We start from the raw sequence: 15,015 nt of genomic DNA, 5'->3' as shown, positions 1-15,015 counted from the left end.
GTTTGTTCGTTTTCTCGAATTCGGCATTCGTTCATCATTCGCCGACAGCTTCGCCAGGTAGTTTTTGCCCGCGCCGCGTTGAATACTCAGTTTTGTTTGTTGGGCCTAATAAGGGTGGCTGGCTGGTTATTGTCGTGTGTTTCATATGTAAAAAAAAAGCTTAGCGTAACAAAAAGTATTATTACCTAGTGATAAGTGTCAAAACAAAAGCAAGCTACAAGCAAAACACCTTAAGTTAACACATCATAAGCAATTCTAGAAACACAGGCGCAAAATGTTCTCACGACCCAGGTAAGCTATCAAACCGAAGCCAACAGTAGTCGAACCCCCTGGCATCAAGTTGCCAAAGGAATTCGCAATGCTTGCAACTATTTTTGGTACATACGCGAATTGACGAACTGTTATGCAATTTCAATTGTCAGGCGACCGTTCCGCGTCCCAGCTGTTTTTGTCAGTGACCTAGTCTTTTTCGTGGCAGACGAGTGTGCGCCAAGGCAGGCGGTTCTCTGCACCCTCCATCGTCATCATCAAACTCAGTGCCTGCAGTGCGCAGCTTTCGTTTTCATTGGCGCTAACAATACACACACACACACACACACAGCAACGCACACAGTCACAAGCATTGGCCTGTTGGTGTTGGCTAATGCAGGCAGAGATTCGCACATGTTTTTGGCATTGACCTAACTTTTTCTGGTTTTCGCTGGCTGCAACAGCTGCTTGTTGGCTGCGACCTTTTAATTTTCTTTTCCTCATTGCGTAAGAGCTGATAGCTCAGGTGCGCTTTTCTTGGCAATGTGCAAAAAAGAAAAGCCAAAACAAAAAAGTAAAATTAAAACGAAAAATAATAGCGGCAATTATACACACACACACATATGTGTATAACAAAACAGCTGAAAAATCAATACACAAACAATCTCTATGTGCATGTGTGTGTTGTGTGTGTGTGTGTATTAATTGTGTCTGTTCCAACACTAACGCATTTGCTCTTGCGTCTGTATAGGCCACCTTCACGTTCATGGACATGGACACATTTTATATTATTTGCAGATACATACATATATATGTAGATACATACATGTATACATACATACAACTGAACGTTTCTGCTGCCAAATTCTAAAATTATATATGTACATACATTTTGGCAATTACATATTTACGATTAGTATACACAAAAGATGGTGCTATTATTTTGTTTGTTGCTTGTGCCCTGTTCTTCTAGCTATTTTTTTGCTGCCAAGTTCAAAAGTTTATTCTTTCGCTGCGCGGCTTCATCTTCCATCTCTGCCTTTGCTGATTTCGCTTCTCTGTTCGTTTTCTTTGCTTGTTCTGGCCAAAACACATTCGAGTACATTGACTTCTCTTTGGCTTTTACCATCACGCATAACTTTATGGCTTTCAGCTGATATGCTGATATGAATTGGGCTACATATTGATATCCAAATGTATACATTTTCTTGGCCTGGTCAGCGTTTGATGATTGCAGTTAATTGACACACACACATACACACACTTGGCAAGTGCACACACATCATATTTTGCGATATTATATATATGATTATGCCATCGTTGCGCGTAAATATATACTACGTTTATACGAAAGTCTGGCAATATAATTAATGGTCAAAATGGGAAACAAACATTTAAAGTTTACAAACCTGATAAGTTCAGTTCGTAAAACTGCTATTGTTTCTCTAAAAAACTATTCAGTTTATTATAATTAAACAATTTTTATATTTTTATACATGTTCATAATTAAATTAATGCTACTTCTTTTAAAAGATTTTTGGTTAATATTTTAGTTATTTTTTGTTCTGCATTAATTCACTTTTGTAATCAATATCGAAGTAATTATATACAAGATATTGCGAATAGTTTGCTCTACGAGAACAATATGACAGCTGTAATAATATGTAATTAGATCTATATAAAATAGTTCTCAAACATGTATTTATAAAGAAAAAAGTACAAAATATAGAGCGCAGATTGATTGCGTAAATAGTTGAATGATAACACTTTTTATATGATATCAAAACAGAACACAGGCAGAAGCAGCTGTTTCTATTTATATGGAAATATCGTGATATCAAAACAATTTACGTAATTTGCGTGTCGTATAAACATATCAGCACTTGCGGAAATGTTTACGGCATGCACTTACATTTGTATTAGTGATTAGATATAAAATATGTTATATATATATACATATATATATATATATATATAGTATACGTATGAATATATATATAAATGTGTGTATGTATATGGGGCAGATGCAAATTTATTAAGCACTTGGCGCTCATGTGAGCGCTTCTGGGCGTTAGGCTGTGCAAATAGTAACAAAATGACGAATGATGATAATGATAGCATGCCCATGCCCATGCCCGAGCCCATGCCCATGCCTATGCCGGCCTGCCCCTTACACTCTGCCGCTAATTAGCAGCCAAGAGTGTTTGCGCACATCGGGCCAAGCTGGGTAGTCAACACGTCACGAGGCGCGTCATTAACGGGTTTACTAGCTGTGGCAGCCCTAATCCCAGAGAGATGGACACGGCCATGTCATAGCCGCCAATGAACCATATTCAATTAGTCACAAGGGGGGGCCGCAATTAGCAGCAATTATGCAAAATCGCCCAGAAAGCATTTGCAATTCGTTTGTCGTCATTTTGTTATCGTAGCACTTGAAATCTTATCGCGCCCCCATCGTAAACAATGCGACTGCGGCTTAGTTTAGTGGCATTTTGGCAAACAGTCCAATTGATAGCGGCAGTTCAAGAGTGCTTAACTTGAGAATACCCTGTACACAGCCACACAAACAAAAAATAGCCATAGTTTTTACTGCACTTATTTATCGGATTGTTATGACATTATTAAATTAGTGAAAGTACTTAACAGCATTGACGCATGCAGATAATTTTGGTATTTTCTTCTAGAATTTTTGCTTAGTTTGAATGGTAAGAAACGTGCAAAGATTTCTTCTTGCTGTCTCTCGCTTTGGTCAAGCGGAAATCCCTAACTAGACATTTTGATTCTCTGCTAAGTTCTTATTGGACCTACCTTTATTCGAGAAGTCTTAGCAGAACAGAAGACTATCACTGTAGGAGTCTGCCCACCGTCTCAGATGTAGCCCAGTTTTCAATCTCTTATATACCATTGCTCAAGCTTATTTTGAAGAGTATTCAAAATAGCTGACACTGGCCTTGGCCTTGGCTTTTCAATGTCAGTGAATCAATTGCGACAATAATAAACATTTGCTCTACGATTTTCGTTTGCTTGCAGCTTGTGTGGAAATCTCGGTAAACTGTGCCGCAGCGGCACTGCAGCCGTGACGAGCACCCCAACAACAACACCGCCGGCATTATCGGCGCTGGCGCTGTGCGATGCCCGTGGCTATCATGAGGTTGTCGGCGACATTATCTGCCCCTCACAGGTGCGCGGCATCGATCATATACGCGATCCTCGCTTGAATAAGGTAAGTGCCTGGAATTGTCCCCAGCTGTGCGTCGTAACTATATATATTATATATTTGGTTTAACCCATCAACAGGGCTTGGCCTTTACTCTGGAGGAGCGTCAGGTGCTGGGTATTCATGGCCTGCAGCCAGCACGTTTCAAGACTCAGGAGGAGCAGCTACAGCTGTGCAAGATTGCCGTTAACCGCTATACAGAACCACTGAATAAGTATCTGTATTTGAGCGATCTGCACGATCGCAATGAGCGCCTGTTCTTCCGCTTTTTATCGGAGAACATTGAGGATCTAATGCCCATTGTATACACGCCCACAGTGGGCCTGGCATGCCAGCGTTTTGGCCTGATCTACAGACGTCCGCATGGCCTGTTTGTCACATTCAATGATCGCGGTCATATCTTTGATGTGATGAAAAACTGGCCAGAGCCGAATGTGCGTGCCATTTGCGTAACTGACGGCGAGCGCATCCTGGGCCTGGGTGATCTGGGCGCTTGCGGCATGGGCATACCAGTTGGCAAACTGGCGCTGTACACCGCACTGGCGGGCATTAAGCCGCATCAATGCCTGCCCATTGTGGTGGATGTGGGTACCAATAATATCGACCTGCTGGAGGATCCACTGTACGTGGGTCTGCGTCAAAAGCGCGTCGTAGGACGCGAATACGATGATTTTATCGACGAGTTCATGGAGGCAGTTGTCAAGCGCTATGGCCAGAATACACTTATCCAGTTCGAGGACTTTGGCAATCACAATGCATTTAGATTCTTAGACAAGTATCGCAATACATACTGCACCTTTAACGATGATATTCAGGGAACAGCCGCTGTAGCTGTGGCCGGCTTGTACGCCTCAAAGCGTATAACGGGCAAGTCCTTCAAGGAATACACTTTCCTATTCGCGGGCGCCGGCGAGGCAGCCATTGGCATTGCCGATCTCGTGGTCAAGGGCATGGTTGCCGAAGGCGTGCCCATCGAGGAGGCATATAGTAGGATATTTATGGTCGATATTGACGGGTTGTTGACCACATCGCGCAATGTGGGCAACCTGGATGGCCACAAGGTCAATTATGCCAAGGACATTGAACCAATGCAGGATCTCGAGCAAATTGTGTCGACTGTTAAGCCAAGTGTATGTCGTAAATTTGTTTTATATATAAAACACAATCTTCCACTTAATGCCAATTTATCGCACAGGTGCTAATTGGCGCTTCAGCCTGCGCCGGCCTCTTCACGCCCAAGATTCTGCGCACCATGGCGGACAATAACGAAAGGCCTATCATATTTGCTCTCTCAAATCCAACCAGCAAGGCGGAATGCACAGCTGAGGAGGCTTATCACAACACGGATGTGAGTTCCTTAAGTTGTATGTCTCTTGGTCGATATAAACGTCCCTCTGGTTTATTTCTAGGCTCGCGTCATCTTTTCATCAGGTTCGCCCTTCCCACCGGTTGTTGTGGGCAACAAAACCTACTACCCCGGTCAGGGTAACAATGCATACATTTTCCCTGGCGTTGGGCTCGGCGTCATATGCACGGGTACACATCACATACCCGATGATATGTTCCTGATTGCTGCCCAAGAGCTGGCCAACTTTGTGGAGCCCGCTGACATTGAGCGCGGCTCATTGTACCCGCCGCTGTCGAGCATTCGTGATGTCTCCATGAATATTGCCATTGGCGTAACTAAATGTGCTTATGATAAGGGTATGTTTTCTTTCGGCTATGAGAACTTCTATTCTTAATACGCATACCATTTGGCTAGGCTTGGCATCCACATACCCAGAGCCGCAGGACACGCGCAAGTGGCTGGAGGATCAACTGTACAACTTTAACTATGAGTGCTCGATGCCAGTCACCTGGACCTGGCCACGCATGCCATACATCAAGACCCGTGAATTAGTGCCCACGAAACTCTACGGGAAAAAAAGTGATTAACATTTCTTTTTCTATTTCTCTTTTAGGCGAAGAGAGTCCGCTAATTGCCGCTATTAAATAAGAAAATCGTTCAGTTCTCTTGGTTGATCGTTTGATGGCACTTCTGTATTGCATTCTAACCCACTCTTCGTATTACTACTACTACTACCACTACCACTACTTCCAAGCGACCACCAACAGCACCAAACACTAACCAAGCCTAGGCCTAGATAATTTCTGCAACGGCTCACACTATCTACATGTTATATGATCGATTCACTTGCCACGTCAGTTGCCAGGTTTAAGATCAGCCGGCGTACGGCTATGGGGCTCCCCAGCTCTTCATTGGTGACTAATTAAACAAGCAAACTTCCACATTGTTATTAAACTTACCCATAAAAATTGTTAGTCATAGATACGAGCTGTAGTAGTTAGCCAGCGACAAGTGCGACAGAGACTATGTATTTTCGATATGTTTATCTAGTATTATATATGTCTGTACAGAATGTTTTTATTTTTTTTTTGATAATGTTACGATGAATGCGAACCTAATTATCTCACAATTGTTTACTTACTAACTGCTTTGTTTTTGACTTGCCTATCTTTCACCTGAAATTAAGTTTAATTGGCTTGCTGGTTTTAATTTCCTTCTGGATCTCTCTCTCTCTCTCTTACTTTAACTCTCGCTTTTCCCATTGACTGCTTACTAATTCCAAAAGCGGCTCTCAATGAAAACCTATGCTTCCTTTCTCAACTATAAAGCAAATGAAAAATTGAAGAATTGATTGATATTGATCTATTGCTATTTCCCTTTCGTTGACATATAGAAAGCGAAGATATCTTATAAATAATCCAACCTCCACACCGACCGCATAGAACCATATATATTGGCATATATAGACAGCAGAACGGTGAGATTCTGCCCAACCTTAAACGAAAAAAGAGCAGCCGTTGACCTTAATCATTAACTCTTAAACTAAAAGTTAACAAACTAAGTTAAAAGTTTTAATTTAATACAAATAGCGTATATATAAATATATATGTATGTGTATATATATATATGACTATAGAAATAATTATTTTTGTCGTTGATCCATGTCTGATATTTATTAAATAGCCTTGTTATAATTTATTGTTACACACAGTCAATTTTAGTTTATCATATTACTTAAACCCTAAAAACTGAGAAGAAAATGGAGTGATCCTCAAGCAATTGTACTATTGACCCGCTGATGTGCGATAAACAATAAAATATACGGAAAATGGTTATTTCAAACGTTTTTATGCGTGTGTTTTTTTACTTTTAAAGTGGGTTCTATTAATTCCATTCTGATAAGAAATTCCGAGCAATTGCTTAACTGGCGTTTGTACTCAACTTTATGAAATAAACATGTGTTCTTGACTTTCGTACTTCCCTGGAAACATTTGATTGCCTGTTTAAATATCGGCGATGAGTTAAGAGTTTTAGTTGCTTTCCTGTTTGTAGAATTTCCCGTAGCTCTGGCATAGATCAGTCTGATATAATTCTTGGGAAATGCCGAGGTTATTGTAATTGAAGCGAATTGGAACAGGTTGCTCTACTAATATTTTTATCATGCAATTTTGGGGCATAAAAAGATTTTATATGAAACACGTAGGAACATCAACTCGCCGAAGATCGAATACCCTGCTAGATATATGACTTGAAAGTAATATATAAAAGCTCGAAAATTGGGAGATATTAATTTAATATAGTATATTGTAAGTCATATCCGATATTAGATATAGCTTTGCAAATATGTTCAGGAAGAGGGGGTACTTGGTACTTGGAACAACAATTTACCATAAAAAGTAATTTTTCGAGAAATCAAGTTTCGCATTATCATATGATTGTTGACGGATCGCTTCCATATCGATAAAGTTTCGTCAAGATAGTCTTAAACAGACGAGCTGACGAACATGGTTCTTGATACTGATAAAGAATATTTATGTATATACAGTGAAAGCTCCCATAATTATGATCGTAGCCGGACACCAACTGTAGCGGAGTCTTTGTCGGTTATGGGATATGTCTAGACATGGGAATGCATATTATGGCAGCTTTACGTGGACTTTTTGGGGCTGGACGCGACCTAGAAAACTCTTTCATGCATTTAGTACGAACTCAACATGTCGTATGAGTAACAACTTTTAGAGATTAGCAAATATATTTTTAATTCAGGCATCAAGTAAATCTCTTCTAATTAAGATTTATGAAAAATATTCAAATTCTCATCTAGAGTGTTTAGAGTTCGGCTTGAACGTCTTATGTAAGCCCCAGCAAAACATGCTCGATTCAACCTTCTAGCTGTTGGTTCTCTCGAGATCCAGATCTGAGTGAGAGCTCGAGAGTCTGCTCAGAAAATGCCAAGCAACAATTCGAGATATTTTTATATTTTTATAGCCGAGTGCGGGCATGTAAACAAACCCGGACGGCTTGACTAATCAGCATATGTTCTTTTTTTTTTTCATAAATACAATCTATAATTAATACTTATATGTTTTTATTATAATTCGTACATTTGATGCTTGTCAAAGAAAGCCAAACACTTGTGGCCGGGCTACCAAAAGGGGGAAAACCAATCAAACAAGGGCAAGTGCTCAATGCTCGACTCAGAGAGATGAGCTGAGATTTCAAGCTGGCCGAGCTCATCTCGTATAAAGTGCGCGCTTGGAGCGCGCTGCGCTTAGTAGCACTTGGAGCACACGTTCGGCTAGTTATCTGGCCAGGCATCGATTATCGACTATCGCACTTTTACATATGTATATGATGTTGCGCTGCAGCTTCCTCGTCGCCGCCGCCTTCGCCGTCGTCTGCCTGATTGGCGCTCGATCCGCTTGGGCAGGTGAGCTAGAAAAACTTCTCATGACGCGTTTTTACTGATTAACATATTAATTGCTTGTGTACACGGACGTTCATATAGCCTATGCGGATGACTGTGAGACCCCGAACGGCGTGCGGGGCCAGTGCATGCCATATTCCTCCTGCGCGGACATTGAGCAGCGTCTCCTGGCCGCCCAACAGAACGGCGAGCGCTTGCCGCCGGAGTATGCCAGCTATTTGCAGCGGGCATCCTGCGGCGAATTCGACGGAATGGTAAATAGTGGCGATATGCGTTCCATTGGCGGCTTAACTCAATCTTTTGTTTCGTCTGAAGCGACACTTTTGCTGCCCCGCGCCACAGATACAGCACAACTCCAAGGTCATGGAGTTGTTTAAGAGCTCCAACTTCAGCTGCGGCTCCATTCTCAATCAGCGCGTGGCCAATGGCTACGAGGTGCAGCTGTCCTCCCGGCCCTGGATGGCCTTGCTCCGATATCAAAGCCTGGGTCAATCTCGTTTTCTGTGCAGCGGCACACTCATCTCGAACCGTAAGGCAACCATATAGCATATTTATTTATATTGAGCTGATAATTATTCGTAGGCTATATTTTGACCGCCGCCCATTGCGTGTATGGACTGGAGGAACAGCTGTGAGTATTGGAGCTCTAGCTGACATGGCTCAAAACAAATGTCTATATGCTTAACACTCTTCCAGCTATGAGATTCGTTTGGGCGAGCATCGCATCTCCACGGAGCGGGACTGCCGACGGCAGGGACGCAAGGAGAAGTGCGCGCCCCCCGTCAAGGATCTGGGCATTGAGAAGTTCATCCTGCACGAAAAATACGATGCCAAGCAAGTTACGAACGACATTGCCTTGCTGCGCCTGAACGAGACCGTGACCTTTGAGAGTAAGTTGCGGGCACAGCATTATCCATTGTTCCAGGCTAAGCCACCACTTCGTCACTTCTTGCAGAGCACATTAAGCCCATCTGCCTGCCCATAAGCAATGAGCTGAAGCAGCAGGCTGAGTCGCTGCCCAACTACTTTGTCACCGGCTGGGGCACCACCGAGAACGGTTCCACCTCGGATGTATTGCTCCAGGCCAAAGTGCCTATTCAGAGCCGTTCGGCTTGCTCCCAGACCTATCGCCGCGAGGTGCCCTCCAGTCAGCTCTGTGTGGGCGGCGGCGATTTGCAGGACTCCTGCAAGGGCGACTCGGGTGGCCCGCTGCAGGCGCCCGCCCTCTACCTGGACGAGTACAAGCTGCGCATGGTGGAGTTCGGCATTGTTAGCTTGGGCGTGACTTCCTGCGGCCAGATCAGCCTGCCGGGTCTCTACACTAATGTGGCACACTATGTGCAATGGATAACAGACAGCATGGCCAGAAATGGCCTATAAATCTGGCCGAGAGTCGATCCGGCTGCACAGTTACACGTACATATGAGTTTTATAAATAAAATGTAGATTTCTTACCACAGCTTTATACAGTCAGAAAATATTAAAATTATATTTATATTTAAATAAACGTTTTTTTTTAGTTGAAAAATTTTCGAAATTACGCAGTAATTGCATATGGCGACATCTATTGATATTTGTTCAGTTATTAGCACCACCTGTTGAAGCCGCGTTGAGCAACAGTGGAGCACACTAGAGCGCACGTCAAAGCCTGCGCTGCTGCGAGCGTTCAGGCGTCAACTGTTGAGTTTGTCGCAAAAGAATGAAATTAACCACTATGGTTTTCCAATACTCGAACCGTTTTCGTGAGGAATGTTTAATAAATGCGATTTTTGGGAAATTAGGTACCAGTTGAATTAATTTCCTTTTTAGGTACACATTTAGAATTCCTTGCAAGTAAAGTAATTTGTAACATATAAATAAAGCACACTCTTGTTTATCGAGCAAATTATTATTCACTCAACATATTTAAAAGCACAGTCTGCTTTTCAGAGGAGGCGTATTGCTGTACAAATACAACAGCTAACACTTTCATATAATAATACCTGAAATACACACCGCGCGAGTGTCTGACTATGAAATACCCTCTGTTCAGATTTGTCACCATATAAAGTGATATATTTTGTTTTCAGGGTACAAATAGCATATGCAAGTATATAAGTTTAAGAAAATCATAAATTGCTTTATACATTAAATTTCTTAACTTTGATCGAAAATAAAGGCATATTTTGCTTGCCGAGCGTTTAACGAATATCGTTTTTAATCATTTATGGCTACAGGGTATAATAAGTGGATTTTTTTAAACAAACATTTCGTGCATTTAAACGAATTAAATGTAAACACTTGGCGTGGCATCTTCAGATTCCCAAGACATTAGTGGCCACTTACACACACACACACATATGCATGTATGCGTGAGTGTGTCTGCGCAATTTGAGTTAAGCACAAATATGCCCAACTAATCGCAACAAAATCCATCTTCTCTGTGTCCTTGTCATAACTAACATGAGGATAACAGAGGCGTGTCTTTTAACCTTAAGTTGTACTTTGGAAATTGTGATTTTTTTTCTGTTAAATGAAACAAAGTTTTCTATGTGCAAAACATTTTCCATTTAAATGCAAAGGCAAACCGACTTTTAATGTTTCTTCAAACTTTTTATTTTATTTTTTAGTAAGTTTTCTTGTTGTGTAGCTGGAGATTGTGTAAGTACATAAATTTACATGGAAAATTTATGGCAAACATTTAAAGCTGTCTTTTCGGATTTAGCTGTAGCTGATCTAAGAGGTTAAGCTTGAAAATCATTTACAAATCATGTGCTTTTACGCTTGTACCCATTGATATTGGGTAAAAAGGGGTATACTGGTTTCGTGCAAATGTATGTAACAGGCATTTAAGTCAACGGGCCTAATTTCGGCTCAATCTCACGGCTCCCATTATACGATACCAATTGAAAGAGACGACAGTTTGGTTGTGCCTTGCGTCTTGGTATGGCAGGAGTCCTATCTGAGACCTCTTCTGTCACGGCACACGGTTGAATAACGCAACTTCACGTCGAACCACAACCAGCACGAAACTCCTTGAATTGCCACCACCAAAAGTCAGGATGAAACAAGGTCCGTGCACTCCTGATGTGTGTGTAACAGGCAGAAGGGGGCATGTCCGACCTTATAAAGTACATATATTCTTGATCAAGATGTCAAACTGAGCCGATATCCGTGTGTCCGCCTGCATCGATCCTAGGATTTAAAAAACCTAGAGTCTTGAAGCATGAAATATGTAGATCATAATATCAGAATCAGGTTATAAGTACCTGGCTAGAAGAATCAAAAGCGTGTTGACAAAACAACAAAAAGGTACAGGCGATTTTGTAGTCGAGCACACTCGACTACACCTCCCTCTCTTGCCTAGCTATTATTTGGAATATTTTGAATATTTTATGCATGGCAGTAGATAGATATTTGCCAGTCTAATGCAATTAATACCATATTAATGAACTGCATTTCTCAAGATAAACGAACTTGGTTGTATTGTCAGGCATTTCTGTTTGCCACAGATTGCACAAAGTCCTCGAAGAAAGTCCTGTATTGTTCCTGCTTTGTGAGATGCAACTTTTCGGGAGTTATCTGCTAATTGCACAAGGATGCGAGGAGGCAAAAGGATTGCCTTGGACGTGCCAGCAACTGGATGGCTGTCTGTCTGTCTGTCTGTCTGTCTGGCTGTCTGGCTGGCCGACTGCGCTGCACTCATTGGCGGCGTTAATTAAAATCGTCTCAAGCAAGTCCGAGAAACTAATAACAGCCAAACAATTTTTGAATCAAGCCTTTCGGCTATGCTTCGGCGTTTTCCTTTTGCCATTCCATATGGCGCAGCCACTGTCAATTTTTCCGCTCAAAGCATACAAAAAAAAAAACACACAAATTGGGGAGTGCGGTCGCGGTTTTGGGCCAGAGGCGACTTTGTTTTAGTTGGTTGTTGTTCTTCCGCCAGCTTGAAGTGGTTGCGAACTAGTACGAAGTGGTTGTCGCGTCGTCCATTTTTGTCTGTCAAAGCTTTTGTTTTAGTTTAACAGCCGAACTGTTAAGGCTGCAAGCGCAGCTGCAAGCGGATCTATTGTTTTTGCCTTCACTGTTGCTGTTGCTGTTGCCATTGTTGTTGCTGTTGTTGCTGCTATCCCTCTCCCTTGCCGTACACTCCATCGTGTTTGTTTTCCATTACAACATGTTGTTGGGCCGCTGTGGTGCAACAGCCGGCGCCAAAATATTGACACTGCCGAATTGTTTTTGGTTCCTCGCGCGTAAAACCAAATTAATGAAACTTAAAATTGACAACAAGCACAGCAAGTGGCTAGCACAAACAACAAACAACAACTGGCAACTGGCAAATGGCAGTTGGCAACTGTGTTGTTGTTGTTGTTGTTGTTGTTGTTGTTGTTGTTGTCAGTCAGTCACTAAATAAATGCCATGGTTCATCTTCTGTAACACTCTTAAGCGGCTTATGACCAGGCCATTCAGCGTATCAGCCCGGCCATAACTCATTTGTGGCAGCATATTAAAAGCGATTAATACTTGACATCAAATGCAGCATTGAGTCTGTGACCAACTCGCATATATTTTATGGCATAGGTTGTTGAATATATTGTACAAATATTGATTTCAGACTTTTGGATATTTGGATATTGATGTGCATGTATTTTTTAGTGTCCCGCGGGTATTAAAATCATCTCACAAATGGGTCGTCCCATTTTTCATAATGCCACCTAACGCAGGATAGGTTGAAGATGTCATTGCTAACTACACCCAATTTTTCTATAAAAGTATTTAACAGAACGCACGCAATATTGTCGAAGATGTGCTGAGCCTCAAAGTGAGGAGAAAAGTGTCGCTGGGCTTAGCTCCGCCTGTGACTAGAAAGGTTGGTCCCGCTTGCTGAACGATAAAAAAAGAAACCCGAATTCTTTAATTATCCTAAATTTACGTTTTCTTGATTGATTTTTAGTTTCTGATGGCCCTGCTGCATCGTTGTCCAACCTAAATCGCGACCATGCCTCTGCGCTCCCAATTCTTATTATGTTTCTGACACTTTTTATATTCCATGGTACATCTGAGATGCTTCACAATAGATTTTTCAATAAAATGCCAAATACATTAAATTAATTTCCGGTGAGGCATTAGCTGTCAGCCTGTGGTTTTCAATTTAAGAAATTCGCTTTTTCATTTGCCTGTCTCGAGCTGTAACAGCAATGCAATAAAGTAACCACTGCATGTACTTAATATAAAATTATAATAAATAAGGTTTTAAATGAATTATTCACAGACTTTGGCTCTTCCGGTCGAAATTGCCACATGCCATGGCATTCATGGGGTGCTCCTCGGACTGGCTGGCCGCCCGTTCAGCAGCCCGAGCGACTCCTTGGTGAAATAAGTTATTCAAATTTTTTGGTTTTATTGTAAATTTGGCATTTCCGAATGCAATGGCGGCGCAGGATAACACATTTGCCATCAGTGCGTTTGGGTAAGTGTGTGCGTGTGTATTTGTGTGTGTGTGTGTCTGTGTGTGTGTGGCATCGCACATTTGCATACAGAATTTAAATTATATTGTCCGTTTCATGCTCTGACACTTATGAGACAAAATGAAATAAAAGATGACTCCAGCGACAACAAAAGGACTGAAATAACAGAAAGGTAGCAAGGCAAGGATGTGCCACACGCGCCCACAAGTACACAGCAAGGACGTCAAACAAACAAATAAACATCGCCTCGCCTCCAACTTACGTGCGCCCCAACATGTTGAGGTTGGGTATGCGGCAGTAGTGCTGCGAGCTCCAACATATGCCCATATTCCGCCCACTCAGCCACCCCAAACACACACACACACACACACACGCACACACTCACACTCACAGAGGCACACACACGCACACTCATTGAATGTGCTTTAATATTTCAAAAGCTTTAATGAAATCGCTTTGCTTTGCTCAACTGTCGTTTGCCTTTTCAAATTGCTGCTCGAGATGCGGCGGCTTTTCAGGGCTTGTGTCTTTATGTACACACACAGGCACATATCCAATATGTATACGTAAAGGGACTTACCTGTGTGCGCATATGCCTCGCAGCTGGCGTTTCAGGTAAACTTTATGAAATGTATAAAAATTCGTCGCATTCTGTAAACTGTCAAATTGAGTGCATTTTGTGTGCCACGCCCAAAAAAGAATTAGTTTCAAGGGGCCAATGGAACGTTTGGCATTGCCCCAGCATAAAAATGTAAAACTTAAGCACACTCAGCCCGCCACGTGAGTCTTTCAATAGCATCTGGGGAAATTTCCGAAAATATTATACAAATCTGTAATTGCAAAAAGAGCGAAGTAAAAATAAAATGCCTGCATAAGAATTGCCACCTGAAATTACACCTGATACAAGTTCAAAGTTAGGTTCATGTTTTTTCAGCAGCCAAGCGACCGAAATAAGTTTAAAGCATTTTTTTTACACTCGAATGCATTTGAAACCCCAAAGACCAAAAATAAATATGATTACCGCACCGGAACCACCGCAACCACCGCAACCACCAGCATCAGCAAACATACACAACGCACACACAACACACACACAACACATACACCACACACCGCCTGCGTTGGTCGGTTCATCAAGTTTCTTTTAGAGCCTGTTTGTCTATCTATTTGGGCCATTGTTGCGATGACATGCCGTAGGCTTCTGGTCATTTTGTCCTCGATTTACGTTTTCAAAAACAATTTTCTCTTATAATGATGAGACGGTCGCTTCCGATTCGCTTACCCGCTCGTTTTTGTCGGATTTTCGCATTTCTTATGCCACTTTTAT

General features: G+C 41.9%; 2 protein-coding genes across 4 annotated transcripts; both read left to right on the top strand.

The window, feature by feature from the left end:
- Positions 1 to 40: 40 nt before the first annotated feature.
- Positions 41 to 6,660, top strand: LOC115771741 (NADP-dependent malic enzyme). 3 transcript variants are annotated; one of them, XM_030717570.1, is made up of 7 exons: positions 41 to 291; positions 3,280 to 3,472; positions 3,547 to 4,596; positions 4,662 to 4,814; positions 4,876 to 5,170; positions 5,229 to 5,357; positions 5,428 to 6,660. In XM_030717570.1, the coding sequence occupies exons 1-7, from the start codon at positions 275 to 277 to the stop codon at positions 5,460 to 5,462; spliced, it is 1,872 nt and encodes a 623-aa protein (XP_030573430.1). In that variant the 5' UTR covers positions 41 to 274; the 3' UTR covers positions 5,463 to 6,660. The 3 variants fall into 3 exon arrangements, with proteins under 3 accessions (XP_030573430.1, XP_030573428.1, XP_030573429.1); XM_030717568.1 differs by having other exon boundaries at positions 5,229 to 5,393; positions 6,208 to 6,660; XM_030717569.1 differs by lacking the exon at positions 5,428 to 6,660 and having other exon boundaries at positions 5,229 to 5,419.
- Positions 6,661 to 8,111: 1,451 nt separating this feature from the next.
- On the top strand, positions 8,112 to 9,708 carry LOC115771802 (serine protease grass). The gene is made up of 6 exons (XM_030717673.1): positions 8,112 to 8,244; positions 8,323 to 8,495; positions 8,557 to 8,770; positions 8,824 to 8,872; positions 8,938 to 9,131; positions 9,197 to 9,708. The coding sequence occupies exons 1-6, from the start codon at positions 8,160 to 8,162 to the stop codon at positions 9,619 to 9,621; spliced, it is 1,140 nt and encodes a 379-aa protein (XP_030573533.1). The 5' UTR covers positions 8,112 to 8,159; the 3' UTR covers positions 9,622 to 9,708.
- The last annotated feature ends 5,307 nt before the right edge of the window (positions 9,709 to 15,015 follow it).

Source organism: Drosophila novamexicana, unplaced genomic scaffold (assembly GCF_003285875.2).
Source record: "Drosophila novamexicana strain 15010-1031.04,08,12 unplaced genomic scaffold, DnovRS2.1 tig00000108-arrow-pilon, whole genome shotgun sequence".
Classification (NCBI taxonomy): Eukaryota; Metazoa; Arthropoda; class Insecta; order Diptera; family Drosophilidae; genus Drosophila; species Drosophila novamexicana.
This window is presented reverse-complemented; position numbering and strand designations above follow the sequence as displayed.

Excerpts from the sequence above, each read along its gene's own strand:
- LOC115771741 (XM_030717568.1), top strand. Across the intron at positions 4,815-4,875 it reads AGGCTTATCACAACACGGAT|GCTCGCGTCATCTTTTCATC; the intron begins GTGAGTTCCTTA and ends GTTTATTTCTAG. Across the intron at positions 5,394-6,207 it reads GAAACTCTACGGGAAAAAAA|AAAGCGAAGATATCTTATAA; the intron begins GTGATTAACATT and ends GTTGACATATAG.
- LOC115771802 (XM_030717673.1), top strand. The coding sequence starts at position 8,160 with ATGTATATGATGTTGCGCTGCAGCTTCCTCGTCGCCGCCGCCTTCGCC. Across the intron at positions 8,245-8,322 it reads CGCTCGATCCGCTTGGGCAG|CCTATGCGGATGACTGTGAG; the intron begins GTGAGCTAGAAA and ends ACGTTCATATAG. Across the intron at positions 8,771-8,823 it reads CGGCACACTCATCTCGAACC|GCTATATTTTGACCGCCGCC; the intron begins GTAAGGCAACCA and ends AATTATTCGTAG.